Here is a 19,752-nt window from a genome sequence, read left to right on the forward strand (position 1 = left end):
GGCAGGAATTTCACACCAATCCCTACAGTACAATTTGCTTGCAAGATCTTCAGCACCGGCAGCTCCTAACTCAAGTTTTTAGCATAACATTTCCAATTATGGAAGATGTTAAAGCCAGCTGCTGCAAGCCTTCTTTAAAAAAAAATGTGAGGCATGGTAGAATTTACTTTTTCTTTCAATGCTTGCTGCGTTCCAATTTGCAAAGGGGGCCCTGGTAGTTCTGAGTACATTTTAAAATTAACCTAGGGATGATTTATTTAAAAAACAATGTAAACCATCTTCCTCCTTGAAAGGAAGCCCAAGGCAGCTAATTAAACCATAAAATAAATTCATTAAAATAATGCATTCACAATAATAGGACACAGTTTTAGAAAAGCATGAATGAAAAAAAAAAAGAGTTTTAACTCACAAACCTTGTCTAAATTGAAAAACAACAACCTTTTCACAGATTTCTAACATCACATTAGTTCCAGGGGTATCCAGGCATTTGCAAGGGGAAAGGACAAGACAGACACCAAATCCACAGAGAGGTGGAGTTAAACACAGCTTTTAATCCACCAGTGTCACTGATACAGCCAGAGTGGTCCACGCCAACACATGGCCAGGGGAGAAAGAGATGGAAGCCTTGGGAGGCAGAATGACAGGGGCAATACAGAACTGCAAAGTCTCTTGGGGACCAGCAGACATATCACTGTCATCGGAACAGGCATGGTCCACTAGGACCCCCTGGCTGGGAAACAATTACAGGCCACTTTGGAAGAAGCCAATATTTATCAGTCATGAGAATGGCCAAAAGTGTAAAGAGCTCCTTGAACACAAACCCCACTGAAATAGATGGGCGAAGCCCACAGGCATAGTAGAACTACCTGTTCATTTCAATGGGGCTTGGCCAGGAGAACTTCCCCAGCAGATGATGCCCAATCAATCACTGACAAGAGAAACTCATGGCAGATTTCTTACAGAGGCACATAGGTTACCTCAGTACTCCTTGCCCAGATAAATAGCTTGGTCTCCTGGGCTCGTGACCAGTCAAGACCAGCAATGCACCCAAGAAAAGCCACCAAGAGTTGTTGTCCAAAGCAGATAAATATCATTGTGGGAGGACAGCATATTGAAGACCGTCTGCCTGGTTAGCCTTAAGCAAAACAATTTTGCCCATTTGCTGCCAGATCTGGAAGAAACTGAACCTGGTCACCTGCAGGGTTCCTTGATCCTGTCTTCTGCCTGAAGAAATTCTTCCAAAGTTGTGCTGTCTTGGGGTGGATGAAGGAGATAACTGGAATACCTCAGAAACCTGAAGGACAAGAGGAAAACACATCAGCTGAGCTCAGAACAGTAGAATATAAACTGTACTAAACAAAGTATTTCTTTCTGGAGCTACAAGTGAGCCTGGCACCCTCCCCGCTAACCTATAATGTAACAGTACCTGCACATATTAAAAAAAATACAAACAAAAAAATTGTGGCAGCTTTTATGAGTCACTGTTCACTTCTTCAGATAATGTCATTTGACATCTAAAATCACTTTCCAGTATATAGGACAGATGGACTCACATTCCAGCTGTATCTGAAGAAGCAAGAAGAAGCGAGCAGTGACTCACAAAAGCTCATACCCTGCCACAAATCTTGTTAGTCTTTAAGGGGATACTAGATTCTTGCTCTTTTCTACTGGTTATCGGTAAAAACTCCAGTTCAAATTTGCATGCAAAAATTAAAGAAATTTATTTTCATAGCACAACTGTTGATACTGTTCAGGAAAGAAGACAGGTTGTAAATCTGACACATTGATTTTTAACATTTAGCTGCCCAAATTAGGATTACAGGGTGTTTCAAACATTACTCCATTTAGAACCTTTAGCAAAACCACAAATTGCTAAGTAAAAATAAATAGGCTCAAATTGTCACAACTCTGGAGTGCTTGGATAGGGCATGAAATAAACAGAGCATTCAGATTCTGCCAATCTTCTGAACTGCTGTCATGCAGAAAGAACAACACAAGGATTCAAAGAGGACACCATCCCTCCCCCCAATTTCTGCCAGCAAGAGCCATCTAGGCACCCTGGTTTTCATTTGAAAGGCAACTTTAAAAGGGGCTCTTTGGCACATTGCTGAGACTCGTAGGAATGGCTTCCTAGCACTCCTGGAGGTGCCCAGCTGTGGAGACCAGGAGGCACATGTTGCTATGCGCGGCTTAGCAACATACAAGATGTATTCAAAGTGGATAATGAAATTATCACAAGGAAACAATGGCACAACACTCGAGGAGACGGGGGCTGAGGCGATCGCCTTCTTCACCAAGATGAAAAAGACGCTTCTTATTGTCTGTGCAAATATGTGACAACATCCCCCCACACTTTCCAGGGGCCTCCCCTGCCCACATAATGGGGTATAATGAATATTGACAGAAGATCATGTTTCTATAAAGGAAGCCAGAAACTCATTAGAGGTGTGTGTGTTTGGGGGAAGGAACATGTGGCCTCTTGTGTGGTGAATGGGGTCCAGAAGCTTTGAAGGGGGGGGGGTATCCTTAATATGGAGGGAGAAACAGAAGAACCTTCCAATACAAGTGCAGAGCACCTTGTATTGTGCCAGTCCTGGCTGAACAATATGCCTGCCTTTAGTGTAAAGTGGTAGTATATATCAATGGATAAAATTAAAACGGTGGTTTTTTGTCAATATATTTGTGAAATAAATGACTGTTTACAAACTAGTAGCTGATTTCTCTGCGGCTATATCTGTGCTTGTTTTTCTAATTCACTGGTACTATTTTATTCTTTTCACTGAGAATTTCACACCTCTGTTCAGATGTCACCTTGGAAAAGCAGCCGATAAATAAGGAAAATAGTCAATGCCAGGGATCCTGATTAAAAAAATACCACAACAGCTTTTATGGCTATTGTTTCAACCACACCTTTGCTTCAAAGCAAGGGCTAAAAAAACAGACCACTCTTTGCCTATCCAAAACAGCAGTGAAATCAGGAGAAATAATGGAGTCCAGTTTATAGATTCTAGGTATATAATCAGATACCGCTTAGCCATCTCGTATAATTATACGTTTGCTTGTATGTACAATTTTTATGTACCTGGAATTTAACCCTGGAAAAGAAAATGAAAAAAGAGACAAAAAGTTTGGGTGGGGTGATATACCCAAAAACAACATGCGGAAGTGGGGTGGTAGAGCCCTATTAGTGAAACTATGTGGGGACCGGAAGGATTATACCCCTCCTCCCTATGGCCCCAGTTAGAATTGGGGCTCTTAGCAGCCTTTGTGAAATATGCTACAACAATCTGCTTTGGACCTTAAGAACATAAGAACATAAGAGACGCCAATGTTGGATCAGGCCAAAGGCCCATCCAGTCCAACACTCTGTATCACACAGTGGCCAGAAATACCAGTGCCATCAGGAGGTCCACCACCTTCCACCATCATGTTTATGTTGACATCTTAGACAATTAGGTAGCTATAACTTTAAACTTGCCTACTACGGATGTGTACCAGATTTTTTGGGGGGGGTATTTTCCACATTGGAAAGATGGGGGATATAATTATAATTATTCCATATTATTTGGGTCTCCAGCACTGGTTAAGTATTCAGATTTGTTTGTTCTGGAATTCTGAAATTATTCAGGGCCCTTATTCCTTAAGGGGAACCTTTCCAGGGGGCTGGAGTGGCTTGTTTTCAAGCAAATAACACCACATTTGCTGCATAGTTAGTGCTGCCTGTCCACTAAAGACCACCCGAGTATCAAGTGAATTTGAACACGGGGTCCAATTCTAGGCTGGTACTGAACAAGATGCTCCTCAGCCATCTGCCACTGTTTCCTATGGGGGGGAAAGTTCCATGCTTCCTCCAGGGCAAAGAAAAGCCAAACATACAAGATCAAATAACCACCCAATTCAAACAGAACCAACAAGCCCAACAGACCCAATGCCAAACACAGAGAATCCCAGTGAAACCACATGCCAATGTGGTAAAACCAACACATCCAATGCCAAACCAGAAAACCCAGGCCAAACCAACAGAAGCAAGGGAAGGGAGCCCAGCCCAGCAGAACCAATGTCTAAACACAGAAGCCAAGCAGAATGCAGGGCAAATGCGGCAGCACAGACCCAAGGGAACCAATGGAAAACCACAGAATTCCAATAGTATGCACCTGGCAAGCTCCCCCTAATGTGTGATCCCATTTGCCTATGAAAAATGTGTTCCTCCCCGTTCCTTCCTGTTGCCTGGTAAACCTTCAGAAAGCAAACCCCCCCCCATTCCAGCTTTAAAATGTCAGCCACAGATATTCCCTGTTATTTCTGGGAATATTCAGGGGATTAGGAAGGCCAGATAATGAAAATGAAGCTCAAATACTTTGGCCACCAAATGAGAAGGGAGCACTCACTGGAGAAGACCCTGATGCTGGGAAAGATTGAAGGTCAAAGAAGACGGGGACGGCAAGGGATGAGATGGTTAGACAGTGTCAGAGATGCAACGAACATGAAACTGAGCAAACTTCAGAGGACAGCGGAAGACAGGAGGGCCTGGCGGGATCTAGTCCATGGGGTCACGAAGAGTCGGACTCGATTGTGCGACTGAACAACAACAACAATTACCAAGATTCCCGAATATCAATCAGGATCCCAAATATATCCAAAAAGTACTGATAAGGTATTTGGGGGGCATATATTCTGACCAGGCACATTCTTAATGCCTACCATTACATATAGAGGCATGTGATTGAAATTGGAACTGCAAACACTGAACATAGCAAAAGAAGCACATCATTTGAACTACTGGATTTACAGCAGAAGTCTAAACAGAGCTAAACACTTCTAAATCCATTACATTCAATGGATTTTACTGCTAATCTTGTAGATCCCACACTGTCCATTAAATACTTTGCCCTATATTTTAAACATGAAAATATGTAAAAATCCTTACCTATGAAAAATGTATTTAATGGGGGGGAAAGCAAACACACAGAGATAGAAAGTCTATAATATCAAAATGTCTATGATTAATTAGCCCTAATTAGTGGGCATAACATAGGATGGCAGTGGCTTTGTTGTATGTGAGTGATGGTGGGTCAGGGACCCCCTAACTGCTCACAGAACGTGTGGCTTACTTTTCCCTCTCCCCTCCACTTGGTCTTTCAGGCAAAGGTGCTGAAGAGAGATTCAAGCAGCTGGAAAAGCCCCACAGGATCTAGGCCCTGCTCATTCTTCAGGTTTGCAAATATGCTGAAATGTTTGGCCTAACACAGTGACTAGTCCAGGATATGTCTAGACAGTGGCTTGTCATCTCCTGGCTCAAACCTCCTTTGTGGTTTGTGCAACTCCCAGGTGCCAGTTACTACATGGGCTTAACTTGGCTCATGGCTTCACCATGGAAGACGCGAAGAGAAACAATAAAGATGACATCATCATTGGGTATGTGTAGAATGCCCGGCCCTAATTGCTGAGGGCCAGTGAATACATTATATTACAGGCACAGACTGCCACAAGAACTCTGGATCAGAAATGTGCCTGGAATTCCACACTCAGAACTCAGTTCCCAGATGCTCAGGTGGCCATGTCTGATTGGGACCGCAGCATTTGGGGAGAACAAGTTTTCCCAACCTGAAACAGTCCCAAGGAGCTACTGTTTGCCTAGCTGGGAAGCATACCTTTAGATATCTGTACATGCAAGGATAGGACAAGAACGGGGGGGGGGGGGGGCAGGGGAGCACGAGCCATCCCCGAAATTTTCCAGGAGGGACTCAGCCTCCCCAGGGCAACCAGTACCACCTCTTATGTCCCTGGGCGGCAGCCAGCTTCCTTTTCGGCAGCCGACGCCAAAGAGCAGGGCAGAGGGGGCAACTCCTCCTTGCTAAGTGCTCATTCCTTGAGGGCTCAGGAAAGAGCGCAGGGTGAGGTTGCTTTGCCATCTTCCCCCTCCCCCACTCCTGCCTCGCCCCCTCATATCTTATTTGTTTTGCAACTTCAGTTTCTTTCCAATCCTCCCCCCCACACACACACACCTTTGCAGCCAGAGGTCAATCTCTCCCAAAACTCTCTCCTTCTCAACATCTGCCTGCCCCCCCTTTTCCCTGTGGGATCAGAAGCTGTGCAAACAGCCCCGGAGCCACCGGGATGCTAATGGGAACTGGAGAATTCAAAACACCACCCAGTAAAAGTGAAACAGGAGTGGTTGTGTGTGCACACGTAAAGAATGCTGAAGAGGGGCTCTCAGAAGGCTGCGATGCTGGGCACAGACAAGAAGCTGCCGAGTCTTTTTGCTTGGAAGATGAAGGGAGCAACAATGCACTGGGGGAGGTAACTTTTGAGAAAGAGCGTGTGGGCGTGGCGGGAGAGTGTGCATGCAAGTGAGGGATGGTGTGTAAGATCCCACCCTTCTGCCTTGAGGGGTGGCTGCATCGAACTGTGTGTTTTCTGTCAGTTTAGCTCTCATTTAACTCAGGGTAGAAAGTTAAGTTTGCTGTTTTTTCAACAACTTTGCCAAGATACAGTTGCTGTATGCCAGAGGCTACAAGCAATGGGTTTTCTTTTGTATAGCTATTTAGAATAGCTAGAAAGTTCCAGTTGTGGCTTTGCACAGAGAATAGTAATACTTGTGAACATGCTGATGTACAAGATAGTTTTCTTCCCTCTTTCTATTTATTCACCATTTGGATTCTACTCAAATGATCCTGGACTATTGTAGGGAATTCAACAAATCTTCCTAAAGGTGGTAGATCTGATTTTACTAGAGGTTTGGTTGTTGCCTTTCAAAATAATATACCTTAAATGTGCAGAAAAAGTATTTAAGAGTGGGAAAGTTCTTGAAATATTAATGCTGTGGAGCCTTGTGAGAAGAAAAGGAATAAAGGAGGGCAGTAAACAAAATATGAGACTTTTAAAAACCTTGAAAAAATGTGGGGGGGGGGGGGCTCAAAGGATGTTGCTTTTAATACAGATAATGAAGATAGGCATTATGGATCCTACCAGACAGCAGGGTTTTGGTATTTTTAAAAAAATTATTTATAACTGAATTATATGATTTGTGACTGCCTAATTATTTTCTGTTGGCTAGACCAGCAGTGCAGTGAGGAGGGGAAAATAAGTTGTAATGAGAGAGAGAAATGTACCTTAGAAAGAAGCACACATCTGTAAACTGGGCAAGAGAAAACTTTTAAGTGACATTCAGGAGAGGGAGGGAGGGGGAGAGAGAGAGAGAGAGAGAGAGAGAGAGAGAGAGAGAGAGAGAGAGAGAGAGAGAGACAGAGAGAGAGAGAGACAGAGAGAGAGAGACAGAGAGAAGTATATGGTGACAGATCAGCTGGAAACTGCAATGGAGTCTGTAGCTCAGAGGCAACAGCCACCACCTGTTTGGCGCAATGAACTACCCAAAAGCATTCTTGATAGACCCAGGTTTATGGAGAGCAGCTTGCACTCTGCCTGTGGAATGCTTAGGCTGGGAGGTTATTCTGGGGAAATTGATGGCAACAAAGCGCTTTGCATAAGGGTATTTTGGTTTTGCTTTTAAAAAAACATTGGGGTAGGGAAACATGGTGCCATGATTCCAAATGACTGTAAGATCTGGGCATAGCTGTACTTTTCCCTGCAGCACATGGACTTAGAATGCCTACTTAAAGCATCCAGTACTGCTTATTCTGCAGGCTCTCTCCTGTTGCATAACTTGCTTGCGGCAACTTTGGTCCTTCTACTGCATAGCTTGACTGGCTGGGGCAGGGGGTGGTGGCTGCTGCTGTGATGGTCCAGCTCACAGCAGGAAGGAGTGTCTGGACTAGAGGGTGATCCCCCCCCCCCACCCTCTGATTCTAAGCCAAACAAAGAGGCATCAGGCAGCTGCTTTCCTTATCCTGATGCCAGCCACAGCACAGCCTCTGTGTGTGTGTGTGTGTCCCCACCAGAATTCTCTGCTCTCAGCACAGTATTGGGCTGATGTTTCAGATAAGAGAAGAATCCTTCTGCCTTGCTATGCAAGCCTGGGAACAAGCGGGCACAAGTGGCGTGGAATTTGTAAGCACAGCATTTCCCCTGCAACAGATGTCCAAAGGGATGCTCCCCCAGGTTGGCCGGCACGGTGGCTTCTCCACTCTCCCGGGGGCTGTGGCCTTGAGGATGTGGTGGCGTGGGCCCTGCTGAGCCAGGCATTGAAGACTGAAGGAGACCCTGAACTGAGGGAGAGGCACAGAAAGCAGCTCCACAAAGTTATGGTTCAGTAGGTCCTTCCATGCTATTAAGTGACCAGGACACCTTTGCTTGTATTCTAAAAGGGGCTGCATTCTCTGGTACTGTGTGTGTGTTTGTAGTGGGTGGGCAGGTATGGAGAGATGCAAGAGCTAAATAAAGCCATGAATGGCAGGGAGAGAGAAGAGAGCACGAGATGACTCCCACGCTCTGGAAAGACACAGTACTCACACAGGGGTTGGACAGAAACTGATTTGCAGCAGATTCTGGATCAACAAAGGGCAGAGAGGGGAGGGAGGAAGGGGGAGCACTTCTGTTTTGGGTAGTGCATGATTAAGTCATGGGGGCAATGGTAGTCACGAGCATGACTGGCTTCTCAAAATTCGATATACTGATAAGGATAACTCTGCCACTGATCATGATAGCTAAAAATAAAACTTCCATATTCAGTGGCAATATACCTCTGAATACCAGGTACTGGGGACAAACAACAGGCAAATGGCAGACACCATGCGTAAGCCTTATTGGAACAGCTGGCTGGGCACAGCTGAAATCGTAGCATTGGCCCAACTGGACTTTTGCAAAACACTGGCCTTATTTAAACAGCACTGTGACGTTTCAGGAGGAGGAATTCTATTTGAGTCCCATGTGAGCCCCCTTAGGCAGGAAAAACTGTATATCTGAATTAACCCTATAAAGTTTTTTTAAAGAAAAACCTCACAAACCCACACAGAGTGGTGTAGTGGTTAAAGCATTTGATCTGAATGACTGGCTCAAAACCCTGCTCTGCCATGGAAGCCCACTGGGTGACCTTGGGTTAGTCAGTCTTGGTCTAACCAACCTCACAGGGTTGTTTTGAGGATAAAACGGAGTGGGGAATGGCGTTAGAAGGTGATTTGGGTCCTAATTGGGGAGAAAAGTGGGAGTAGAACTATCTAAATAATAAATAAAATAACAACCTCTGTTTGAACAAGCTTAAATGTTGAAGGAATTTTAAGCACTGTCATTTTTAAATAAGAAGAAGTCCCCTGTCAAAGAACAAGCGAATCTGGCATCATATAACACTCAGGAGACCAAGAGAAGCAGGGAAAACATACTAACCCATAAAAGAGGAAAAACAATTACCTGAGGATTTGAACGCAGTCAGCTGCACAGCCTGAAAGAAGGAAAAAAAGAACAACAACAACAACGTATTTATTGGTAAAGGCTTGCAAATCCTGAGAGCTCCTAACAGGACTTACCTGCAGCCTGCAGCTAGACATGAGGCTCATGCCTACAGTGGAGCTCAGTTCTACTGCAAAAAAGACCTTTTACTCTCGCCATATAGTGGCCTCTTAAGAACAACGATCAGATTTGCTAAAATAACTGCAGTCTGCGGTTGCCCTCCCCGCCCCCGCCTTCCAAGGTCATTGTAAGGACTCAGTAATGCTAGAGATGCACATTATTGCTGATTTTAATATTTTCAGGTCAGTGGCAGGTTGCATTTCTTGCTTTGTCCCAGACACTTTTTGTGCAACATCAAACCTCACCAGCACGATCCACTTGTAACATAACTGAACCTGCTGCAGCTCAGTCCCACCCCAATCCACCCTGTGGAAGAATCAGCTTGTCCAAAGATTGCCTCTACTGTTTCAAACACATTAGCTTAAATAGAGACCTGGTTGTCTTGCTCTACATCTCTTGCTGTGTTACCAACAAGGCTGATAAGACTGATAATCAATTCCATGACAATTTCATTATTCAGCTGCTGAAGTGAGAGTTGGATGAAACTGACATACAATTTACCTGGTTCTTCCAAGATCTACTCACTCACCAAGGAAATAATTTGAAACTTTAGACAGCCCCAGACTTTGCTGAAGCCCATAACTCCTCATGGTGTATTTTCTCCAAAAAATGCATTATATGACCAACCTATAACATCTATAACCTATAAAATAGCAGAGGAAAGAAGGAAAGCGAAAGGCAAAGGTGAAAAGGAAAGATTTACCCAACTGAATGCAGATTTCCAGAGAACAGCAAGGAGAGATAAGGAGGCCTTCCTGAATGAACAGTGCAAAGTAATAGAGGAAAACAATAGAATGGGAAGGACTAGAGATCTCTTCAAGAAAATTGGAGAAATCAAGGGAGCGTTCCATGCAAAGCTGGCCATGATAAAGGACAAAAACGGTAGGGACCTAACAGAAGCAGAAGAGATTAGGAAAAGATGGCAAGAATACACAGAAGAACTATACAAGAAAGACCTCAATGTCCTTGACAAACACGACGGTATAATCACTGACCTTGAGCCAGACATCCTGGAATGTGAAGTTAAATGGGCCTTAGAAAGCATTACTAACAACAAAGCTAGTGGAGGTGATGGTATTCCAGCTGAGCTATTCAAAGTCTTAAAAGATGATGCTGTTAAAGTGCAGCACTCAATTTGCCAGCAAATTTGGAAAACGCAACAGTGGCCACAGGATTGGAAAAGATCAGTATACATTCCAATCCCAAAGAAGGGCAATGCCAAGGAATGTTCAAACTATCGCACAATTGCACTCATATCACACGCTAGCAAGGTCATGCTCAAGATCCTACAAGCTAGGCTTCAACAGTACATGGATAGAGAACTGCCAGAAGTACAAGCTGGGTTTCGAAGAGGTAGAGGAACTAGAGATCAAATTGCCAACATTCGCTGGATTATGGAGAAAGCAAGAGAGTACCAGAAAAATATCTACTTCTGCTTCATTGACTATGCTAAAGCCTTTGACTGTGTGGATCACAACAAACTATGGCAGGTCCTTAAAGAGATGGGAGTACCAGACCACCTCACATGTCTCTTGAGAAACCTGTATAAGGGCCAAGAAGCGACAGTTAGAACCGGATACGGAACAACTGATTGGTTCAGCATAGGAAAAGGAGTACGACAAGGATGTATACTGTCACCTTGCTTATTTAATATATATGCAGAGTACATCATGCGAAATGCTGGCCTGGATGAATCACAAGCGGGAATTAAGATTGCTGGGGAAAAGATCAACAACCTCAGATATGCAGATGATACCACTCTAATGGCTGAAAGTGAAAAGGATCTAAAGAGCCTCTTGCTCAGAGTAAAAGAGGAGAGCGCAAAAGTGGGCTTGAAGCTCAACATCAAAAAAACTAAGATCATGGCATCCGGCCCCATCACTCCTTGGCAAATAGAAGGGGAAGTCGTGGAAGTAGTGACAGACTTCACGTTCCTGGGATCCCAGATCACCGCAGACTGTGACTGCAGCCATGAAATTAAAAGACGCCTGCTCCTTGGGAGGAAAGCGATGGCGAACCTAAACAGCATGATAAAAAGTAGAGACATCACCCTGCCAACAAAAGTCCGCATGGTCAAAGCAATGGTATTCCCAGTAGTCATGTATGGCTGCGAGAGTTGGACTATAAGGAAGGCCGAGCGCCGAAGAATAGATTCTTTTGAACTATGGTGCTGGAGAAGACTCTTGAGAGTCCCTTGGACTGCAAGAAGAACAAATCAGTCAATCCTCAAAGAAATCAACCCTGACTGTTCCCTGGAAGGCCAGATAATGAAACTGAAGCTCAAATACTTTGGCCACCCAATGAGAAGGGAGCACTCACTGGAGAAGACCCTGATGCTGGGAAAGATTGAAGGTCAAAGAAGATGGGGACGGCAAAGGATGAGATGGTTAGACAGTGTCATAGATGCAATGAACATGAAATTGAGCAAACTTCAGAGGACAGCGGAAGACAGGAGGGCCTGGCGGGATCTGGTCCATGGGGGTCGCGAAGAGTCGGACTCAACTGTGCGACTGAACAACAACAACAAATAACATCTGAGAATTTTGCAGAAATCATACCATTTGGGGGGGGGGGTTTCCTCTGTAATAAGTCTTAGGTCTGAAAACACACTTTGCTGCCAAATAGGAGGTTCAGGGTTTGAGACAACTTTTTACAAAGAGATCTCTCAGACACAGGTCAGAAAGTTTAGTAATTTCTCTGTGTTTATGCTAATTCTTATCAGCGTATGGCAACCAAGACCATGGAAAAGACATGATTAATCTTCGTTGGATAAAGTCATTGGTTGAAGGCTTGTAAGTTCCAAAAATTCACTGTTCAGAAACTGATTCCAGAAGGGATTCTGAGAATGTCTCTGTGCCAGTTTCCTGCCTTTAGGCAACAAAGGTAGCCTGAAAAGCATGCAGGTGATGCTTGGCAAAAAACAGAAGCCAGTGTGGGATGGGGGGGGACGACTGCCATACCCAGTGGCCAGCAGGCAGGGCTCCCGTGCCCCTGTGCAGCTTCTTCCCTCTCTTTGTGATTTGAAAAAGAAAAGCCTAAGAATCTGAGCTGTCCAGGGCTGCTTAATTGTAGAGCACTTTCAACATAGCCCAGGTGATACCATGCCACTTTGACCCATCATCAAAGAAGAGAAACTCCCCCAACTCAGAGTGCAGCTGATTCTATCTTTGCCTCTTAAGACCAGCGGAGGGAAACACAGTGGCCTTGGCATTTCAGAAATCCACCCCAACGTTAACTGCACTGGAAACCTTAATCTCTTTAGCCTGCACCTGAGATGGGTGCCCAGTAGCCTAGCAATGACGTGGATCCAACAGCTGGGCTCATCGTGTGAACGAATGGCTGTACTGGGCTCTCTTTACCTAGAGGGGTTCAGCTGATTGTTGCAGCTAATTCTACTTAAAAAAAACCCTGTATTGCTAAGGGCAAATTCCCAGGTCCCCTCCTGGGATCAAAATGCTGTTTATATGGCTGTGAGGCAACTGGTGCCCTTGGATGTCATGCAGAAGGAACATGGCATAATCCTTTTCAGCAGTAGGGACACACGTGGCAGAAATGCAATCAGGTTTTAAAAATATTCTCTACTTCACAGAATGCTTCGTTCAGACTACCCAGCTCTGCGTCTGCTGCTGCCAACTGCGGTGCTGGGAGAAACAATGAGCGAGCTGCTCACCTTAGATGGAGTCACACCCAGCTATACAAAGAAACACCAGCCCTTCAATAGCACGCTTGCTTTGGGGATGGCTCAGTAGCCGTGACCTTTGCTGCTTTTAGCTGGCTTGTTGTCTCAGTTCTACAGGCTCTTTGGAAGAATGTTCGGTTTGCATTTGTTTGTTTTTTCCTTCCATACATTCAAATGACTTTGTTATACATTGGGAAAAGAAAACAGAAAACTTCTGTCTCAGAAGCCACTGGTTTGAAACTCAGGACACCAAGCAGGGGGGGCCTGGTAGCCAAGGGAGGAAGGAAAAGGTTGTTTCTCTTACATGGTGACCACAGATGGAGGGATGAAATGGGGAGTTCAAGGGTCACAAGAATCTGTCCTAAAATGAAGGAGTCCATACAGGGCTAGAGTTAGCACTACAAAGTACAAAACTGGAAAAGTTCATACAAACATAATAACCCAAATCAGTAGTGAATGTTGAGTTCCAGCCTCCCACTTTGAGCCAGTAGGTGGCAATCTACTTCTCGGCCATCCCAGGAAGGAATTAGCTACATACCGGTCTCTCTGGCGACATAACTGAGGAAATCCCCATTGGGAGTTTGGCACTCAAGTTCCCTATATTAGGAAGAAATGAGTATCAGTTGGGATGTGAAAGATGATTGCTCGAAAAAGCAGCCAATCCTGAGAGCAGAGCAAATGTTATTGCCATACCTTTGTTGCTGATATTCTTGTGGCTGATGTCCACTGATAGGTCTTTCTCTACAGGGGGAGAGGCAGTACTGTCTGGTGTGGAAGGGCGGAACTTGCCCATCTCCCAGGATGTGTTTCTTGGACTTGACAGGTAATTGATGGGGTGGGAGCAGTTCTGAAATGACAAGGCAGTTGAACAGCACTTGGAGAGTCTGTCCTGAACCTGGGAAACCATCCACATCTGCAGTCCAGCTTGATCTTGCTCTGTGCCCCCCTTTCAATGACAGCAGTTTCTGCACAATATCTTTGTGCTTTCCAGGTCTCCTCCAGCTCTGCCACAGCTTCCACCAAATCTGCTTTGGTATCCAGGGGTCATTTTGTAGAAAAAGAGGTGCAGGAGCTCATTAGCACAACTTATTTGCATGTGCCACACCCCCTGACATCGCCGGAAGTGTGTCAGAAGGCAACACCCACCACTCAGGCTCCACTGGACTGTTTTGGATTGCTAGCTATTGGGGGCAGTGTTCCCTCTAAGCTGAGTTAGTGTGAGCTAGCTCACAATTTTTTAGCCTCCAGCTCACACATTTTTGCCTTAGCTCAGGAAGGATGGCTCCAGAGCAAACTAATTTATGCAGTAGCCAAATCATGAGCTCACAACTTTAATGCCAGTAGCTCACAAAGTAGAATTTTTGCTCACAAGACTCCATAGCTTAGAGGGAACATTGATTGGAGGGGGGAATGTGCAGATCTGTCCTCGCAGAGGAGGGAGAGTTTGTACCTGAATAAAACTTAGTCTTAAAGGTGCCACTGGACTGTTTTGGACCGGGGGGCCGGGGGGAACTCTGCAACTTACCTGGCTGCTTCTTGCTCTGACTGAGGGCTGCTGGGAGCAGGGGGTGGGGCTTGTTGCATTTGCCCGCCCCCTGGGCTCTTTACTGCCAGAGCTCTGCTCCTGTGTGCTCCTGCAGGAAATGACCCCTGGGTATGACCGTTCTGGGAAGATCATACCCAAAGCTGGTTGGTAGAAGGTGTGAATAAGAAGGTGCAGATTTCTGCATCTCTCCGGCCATATCCAGTGTCATTTCCCCTCATACTCTTCACCCCAACCCACCGCTCAACTGCCAGTGGACTATATACAGGGTTTAAAAAAAACCCCAATTGTAAATATTTCGCTTTTCCTACTAACTATTTTAAAAAACACTGCAAAAAGCCCAACTTAAATGTGACCACACTACAATTCCCAGCTATGTGGCAACAGTATCAGCTTGCCTCTTTTGTGGGATTTACTACACAATCCACACCTGAAGATGAGTCAGGACACAGTTTCTAGGACTGCACCATTTTTAATGGCAGGTGATCAGTTGTAAGTCTGAATACTTCTTCTGGCCCAACACACTCTTTGCAGACCGAAAAACCAGTATGTCGGGAAGAAAGCTGAGCTGGAACACTCTTCCCAACATGCTATTAATTGTCCTTGAGCAGCAAGCTTTTAATATTGGGGATATCCGGAAAACTGCCTGTCCGCAGCTACATATTATTCCCCTGATGTCTTCTCTGTACATGGAGCTCAGCCCTTACAACTTGGCTGAGACCTATCAAGAGTGCTCACACGGATGTGGTCTTCCCACTTCGGCCCATTTTGTTTGACTCTGTTCACAAACAGAAGTCACAGGCTCTCAGTTAGATCCGTGGTGTAGTGGTTACCAGAGGTCATTTCAGGGGGGATCGCGGGGGATCGCAGTTCCCCCGGGTGAGGTACGGGGGGGGGCACATGACGAAGCCCCGCCCCCTGCTTCCGGCCCTCATTCAGCCAGGAGGAGGCAGGAGGAGGGTAAGTTGCTTCCTCCCTGCCTCTCCCCACCCCTGCCTGCCTGGGGCCAGGGAGGGCCTTCGCGGGGCTTCCTTGCACTCCCGCCGGCCTTGCAGGTCCACCGCCGGGCCCCTCATGGGGCTCGGCAGTGGAGCTGCAAGGCCGCCGGTGGCGGCCGGGGCCGGTGATGGTGGGGTGTGTGGCCTTATGACACACTTCCGGTGATGTCAGGGGGTGTGGCATATGCTAATGAGTTATGCTAATGAGTTCCCCTAGCTCTTTTTCTACGAAACGACCCTTGGTGGTTACAGTGTCCCACTAGGATCTGGGAGACCAAGGTCTGAATTCCTACTCTGCCATGGAAGCTTGCTGGATGACCCTGGCCCAGGCACACAATTTCTGTCTAACCTACCTTACAGGGTTGTTGTGGGGATTACATGGAAGTGAGGAGACCAATGTAAGAAGCTTTGGGTCCCTATTAAGGTAAGTCAGTGAAGTAAATCAATAGGTACATTTGAAGAAAACCAGAAGGCCAAAGTGAAGCATGTGCCAAGGAACAGCAAGAAAATGACTTCAAAAAGTGATCAAACCAGCAGTCTGGACTGTGGATTTGGGGGACGAGAGGCACGCTGGGAAGCAATATGCTCTCTCATTGTGGCTGTCAAGATTTTCATTGCTGTTATGTATTCGAGCTTTTAACTTGTGTTGTTTTCAGTCTGTCTAAATAGTTAAATATTTCAGTGCACCTTGTGATGGTTGTTTCTTATAACTATGTCATGAGCAGCTTTGAATTCTCGGAAAAGTGGGTATAAATACTTTAGATACACAATAACTTTTAAAAAAATCTGCTCTAAGATCAGCTCCTGGGCGACACTAGCCCCCTCCTGTGCCTCTTTGATACCCACCGTGAATGAGAGAGCTTTCTTCTTTTCTTTCATCCGCTGGATGGCATTTCGCACCTACAAGTTGAGCACAGACAAGAAATCAGCACTCCTTTCACCTCCCTTCAGCACCCCCAAGGAAAAATGGAGGAGGGAAAACATGACAGCAATTGATTGCACCTACCAATCTGGTTTAGCCATGATAACAGGATTTCTTTGGCTGTCTCTGCAAGGAGTGGAAGTGAATGGTCTGACACAGATGGGTTTTGCTGGAAACACAATACTCATGGAGCCCATCATATGCTGGACGCATTCAGAGAACGGTATCCTGCAGAATTCCCACCAGCCAGTGATTACCAAAGGAATCAGGAGGAAAAACGGAAGTCACCAAGCTTGGCTTTGGTGACTTCGAGGGGAGCAGCCATATTAGCTATACAGATTGTGCTCTTAAAACACCCAGATCCTGTATGGTCTTTTAATGTGAGCAGCATGTACATGGAACAACGGGATCTACATAGAACAAAGTTTGAGTCCAGGGGCAACCTTAAGACCAACAAAGTTTTATTCAACATGATAGTAAATTACAGGGGGAAACATACATGTAATATAATTTGAAATGGTAGGTTGGAATGTATTTCTCTGGTCTGGAGACAGGGGAGATAACTCTACACAGCCAATCACCCCACTTCAAAGAAGAAGATGCTTTGCTTCGTTGTGCTCCGGAGTTTGCTTAATTTCATGTTCGTTGCCCCGATAACACTGTCTAACCATCTCATCTTTTGCTGTCCCCCTCTTCTTTGACCTTCAATCTTTCCCAGCATCAGGGTCTTCTCCAGTGAGTGCTCCCTTCTCATTTGGTGGCCAAAGTATTTCAGCTTCAGCTTCAGTATCTGGCCTTTCAGGGAACAGTCAGGGTTGATTTCTTTTAGGATTGACTGATTTGATCTCCTTGCAGTCCAGGGGACTCTCAAGAGTCTTCTCCAGCACCATAATTCAAAATAATCTATTCTTCGGTGCTCGGCCTTCTTTATAGTCCAACTCTCGCAGCCATACATGACTACTGGGAATACCATCGCTTTGACCATGCGGACTTTTGTTGGCAGGGTGATGTCTCTACTTTTTATCATGCTGTTTAGGTTTGCCATCACTTTCCTCCCAAGGAGCAGGCGTCTTTTAATTTCATGACTGCAGTTATTGTCTGCAGTGATCTTGAATACCAGGAATGTGAAGTCTGTCACTACTTCCACGACATCTCCTTCTATTTGCCAAGGAGTGACGGGGCCAGATGCCATGATCTTAGTTTTTTTGATGTTGAGCTTCAAGCCAAGTTTTGTGCTCTCCTCTTTTACCCAGAGCAAGGGGTTCTTTAGGTCTTCTTCACTTTCTGTCATTAGCGTGGTATTGTCTGCATATCTGAGGTTGATATTTTTCCCAGAAATCTTAATTCCGGCTTTTGAATCATCCAGGCGGGCATTTCGCATGATGTACTCTGCATATATATTAAATAAGCAAGGTGACAATATACATCCTTGTTGTACTTCTTTTCCTATGCTAAACCAATCAGTTGTTCCATATCCGGTTCTAACTGTCACTTCTTGACCCTTATACAGGTTTCTCAAGAGACACTTGAGGTGGTCTGGTACTCCCATCTCTTTAAGGACTTGCCATAGTTTGTTGTGATCCACACAATCAAAGGCTTTAGTGTACTTAATGAAGCAAAAGTAGATGTTTTTCTGGTACTCTCTTACTTTCTCCATAATCCAGCGAATGTTGGCAATTTGATCTCTAGTTCCTCTACCTCTTCAAAACCCAGCTTGTACTTCTGGCAGTTCTCTATCCACATACTGCTGAAGCCTAGCTTGTAGGATCTTGAGCATGACCCTGCTAGCGTGTGATATGAGTGCAATTGTGTGATAGTTTGAACATTCCTTGGCATTGCCCTTCTTTGGGATTGGAATGTATACTGACCTTTTCCAATCCTGTGGCCACTGTTGCGTTTTCCAAATTTGCTGGCAAATGGAGTGCAGAACTTTAACAGCATCCCAGCTTTGCATGGAACGCTCCCTTGATTTCTCCAATTTTCTTGAAGAGATCTCTAGTCCTTCCCATTCTATTGTTTTCCTCTATTACTTTGCATTGTTCATTCAGGAAGGCCTCCTTATCTCTCCTTGCTGTTCTCTGGAAATCTGCATTCAGTTGGGTAAATCTTTCCTTTTCGCCTTTGCCTTTTGCTTTCCTTCTTTCCTCTGCTATTTGTAAAGCCTCATCAGACAGCCACTTTGCTTTCTTGCATTTCTTTTTCTTTGGGATGGTGGTGATTGCTGCCTCCTGTACAATGTCATGAACCTCTGTCCATAGTTCTTCAGGCACTCTATCAAATCTAGTTCCTTAAACCTATTCTTCCCCTCCACTGTATATTCATTAGGGATGTGATCTAGGTCAAATCTGAATGGCCTAGTGGTTTTCCCAACTTTCTTCAGTTTAAGTCTGAATTTTGCAATGAGTAGCTCATGATCTGAGCCACAGTCAGCTCCAGGTCTTGTTTTTACTGACTGGATAGAGCTTCTTCATCTTTGACTGCAAATTATATAATCAATCTGATTTTGGTGTTGCCCATCTGGTGATGTCTATGTGTAGAGTCGCCTCTTAGGTTGTTGGGAAAAGGTTGGAAAAGAAATTATACTCTTAGCATTCCACAATTAAGGATACATCTGCCTGCCCATCAATCTCCAATTTTGACATATTTATTTCCTTCACTATGTTCCCTCCATTAAACCCAAACGAATGGTAACATATAAACTAAACTTGTTATTCCTGAATCAGTTAAACGTCTTCATCATGCTGAACCTATATGTATGGACTGGTAATTTCCATTTCATTGCATCTGAAGAAGTGTGCATGCACACGAAAGCTTATATCTTGAATAAAACTTTGTTGGTCTTAAAGGTGACACTGGACTCAAACTTTGTTCTACTGCTTTTGGCTGCTTAGCACTGCCCACATGTTCCCAAACTTGTTTCCAAAGCCATGAAGACCAGAATCATAGGTTTCGATTAACAACAGAGCTGTGATTCCTAGACGCCAATTCTGCCCTAGCACAGTGCACCAAAGGAGTACAAAAGGTGCAGGAGATTAGAGAGAAATGGATCAAGCCACTTATGGGCCAGTAAAATGAGCCTCCCCTAAATATTTTAGTTACTAAAATTTTGATGGATTCTAGGCCAGCAAATATACTTTTTAAAGTTAGA

At 44.9% G+C, this 19,752-nt stretch overlaps 1 protein-coding gene across 1 annotated transcript in view; it reads right to left on the reverse strand.

Moving 5' to 3' along the window:
* Positions 1-1,051: 1,051 nt before the first annotated feature.
* Positions 1,052-19,752, reverse strand: part of ADGRD2 (adhesion G protein-coupled receptor D2) — a 57,051-nt gene continuing 38,350 nt past the window's right edge. The window contains exons 21-25 of the mRNA XM_015423002.1: positions 16,529-16,582; positions 13,835-13,988; positions 13,680-13,738; positions 9,304-9,334; positions 1,052-1,294 (exon numbers count right to left, since the gene is read on the reverse strand). Of these exons, the coding sequence (XP_015278488.1) occupies positions 1,287-1,294; positions 9,304-9,334; positions 13,680-13,738; positions 13,835-13,988; positions 16,529-16,582 (306 nt within the window). The 3' untranslated portion in view covers positions 1,052-1,286. The remainder of the gene's footprint in view (positions 1,295-9,303; positions 9,335-13,679; positions 13,739-13,834; positions 13,989-16,528; positions 16,583-19,752) is intronic.

The sequence above is a fragment of the Gekko japonicus genome, unplaced genomic scaffold (genome assembly GCF_001447785.1).
Source record: "Gekko japonicus isolate JY-2015 unplaced genomic scaffold, Gekko_japonicus_V1.1 scaffold208, whole genome shotgun sequence".
Taxonomy (NCBI): Eukaryota; Metazoa; Chordata; class Lepidosauria; order Squamata; family Gekkonidae; genus Gekko; species Gekko japonicus.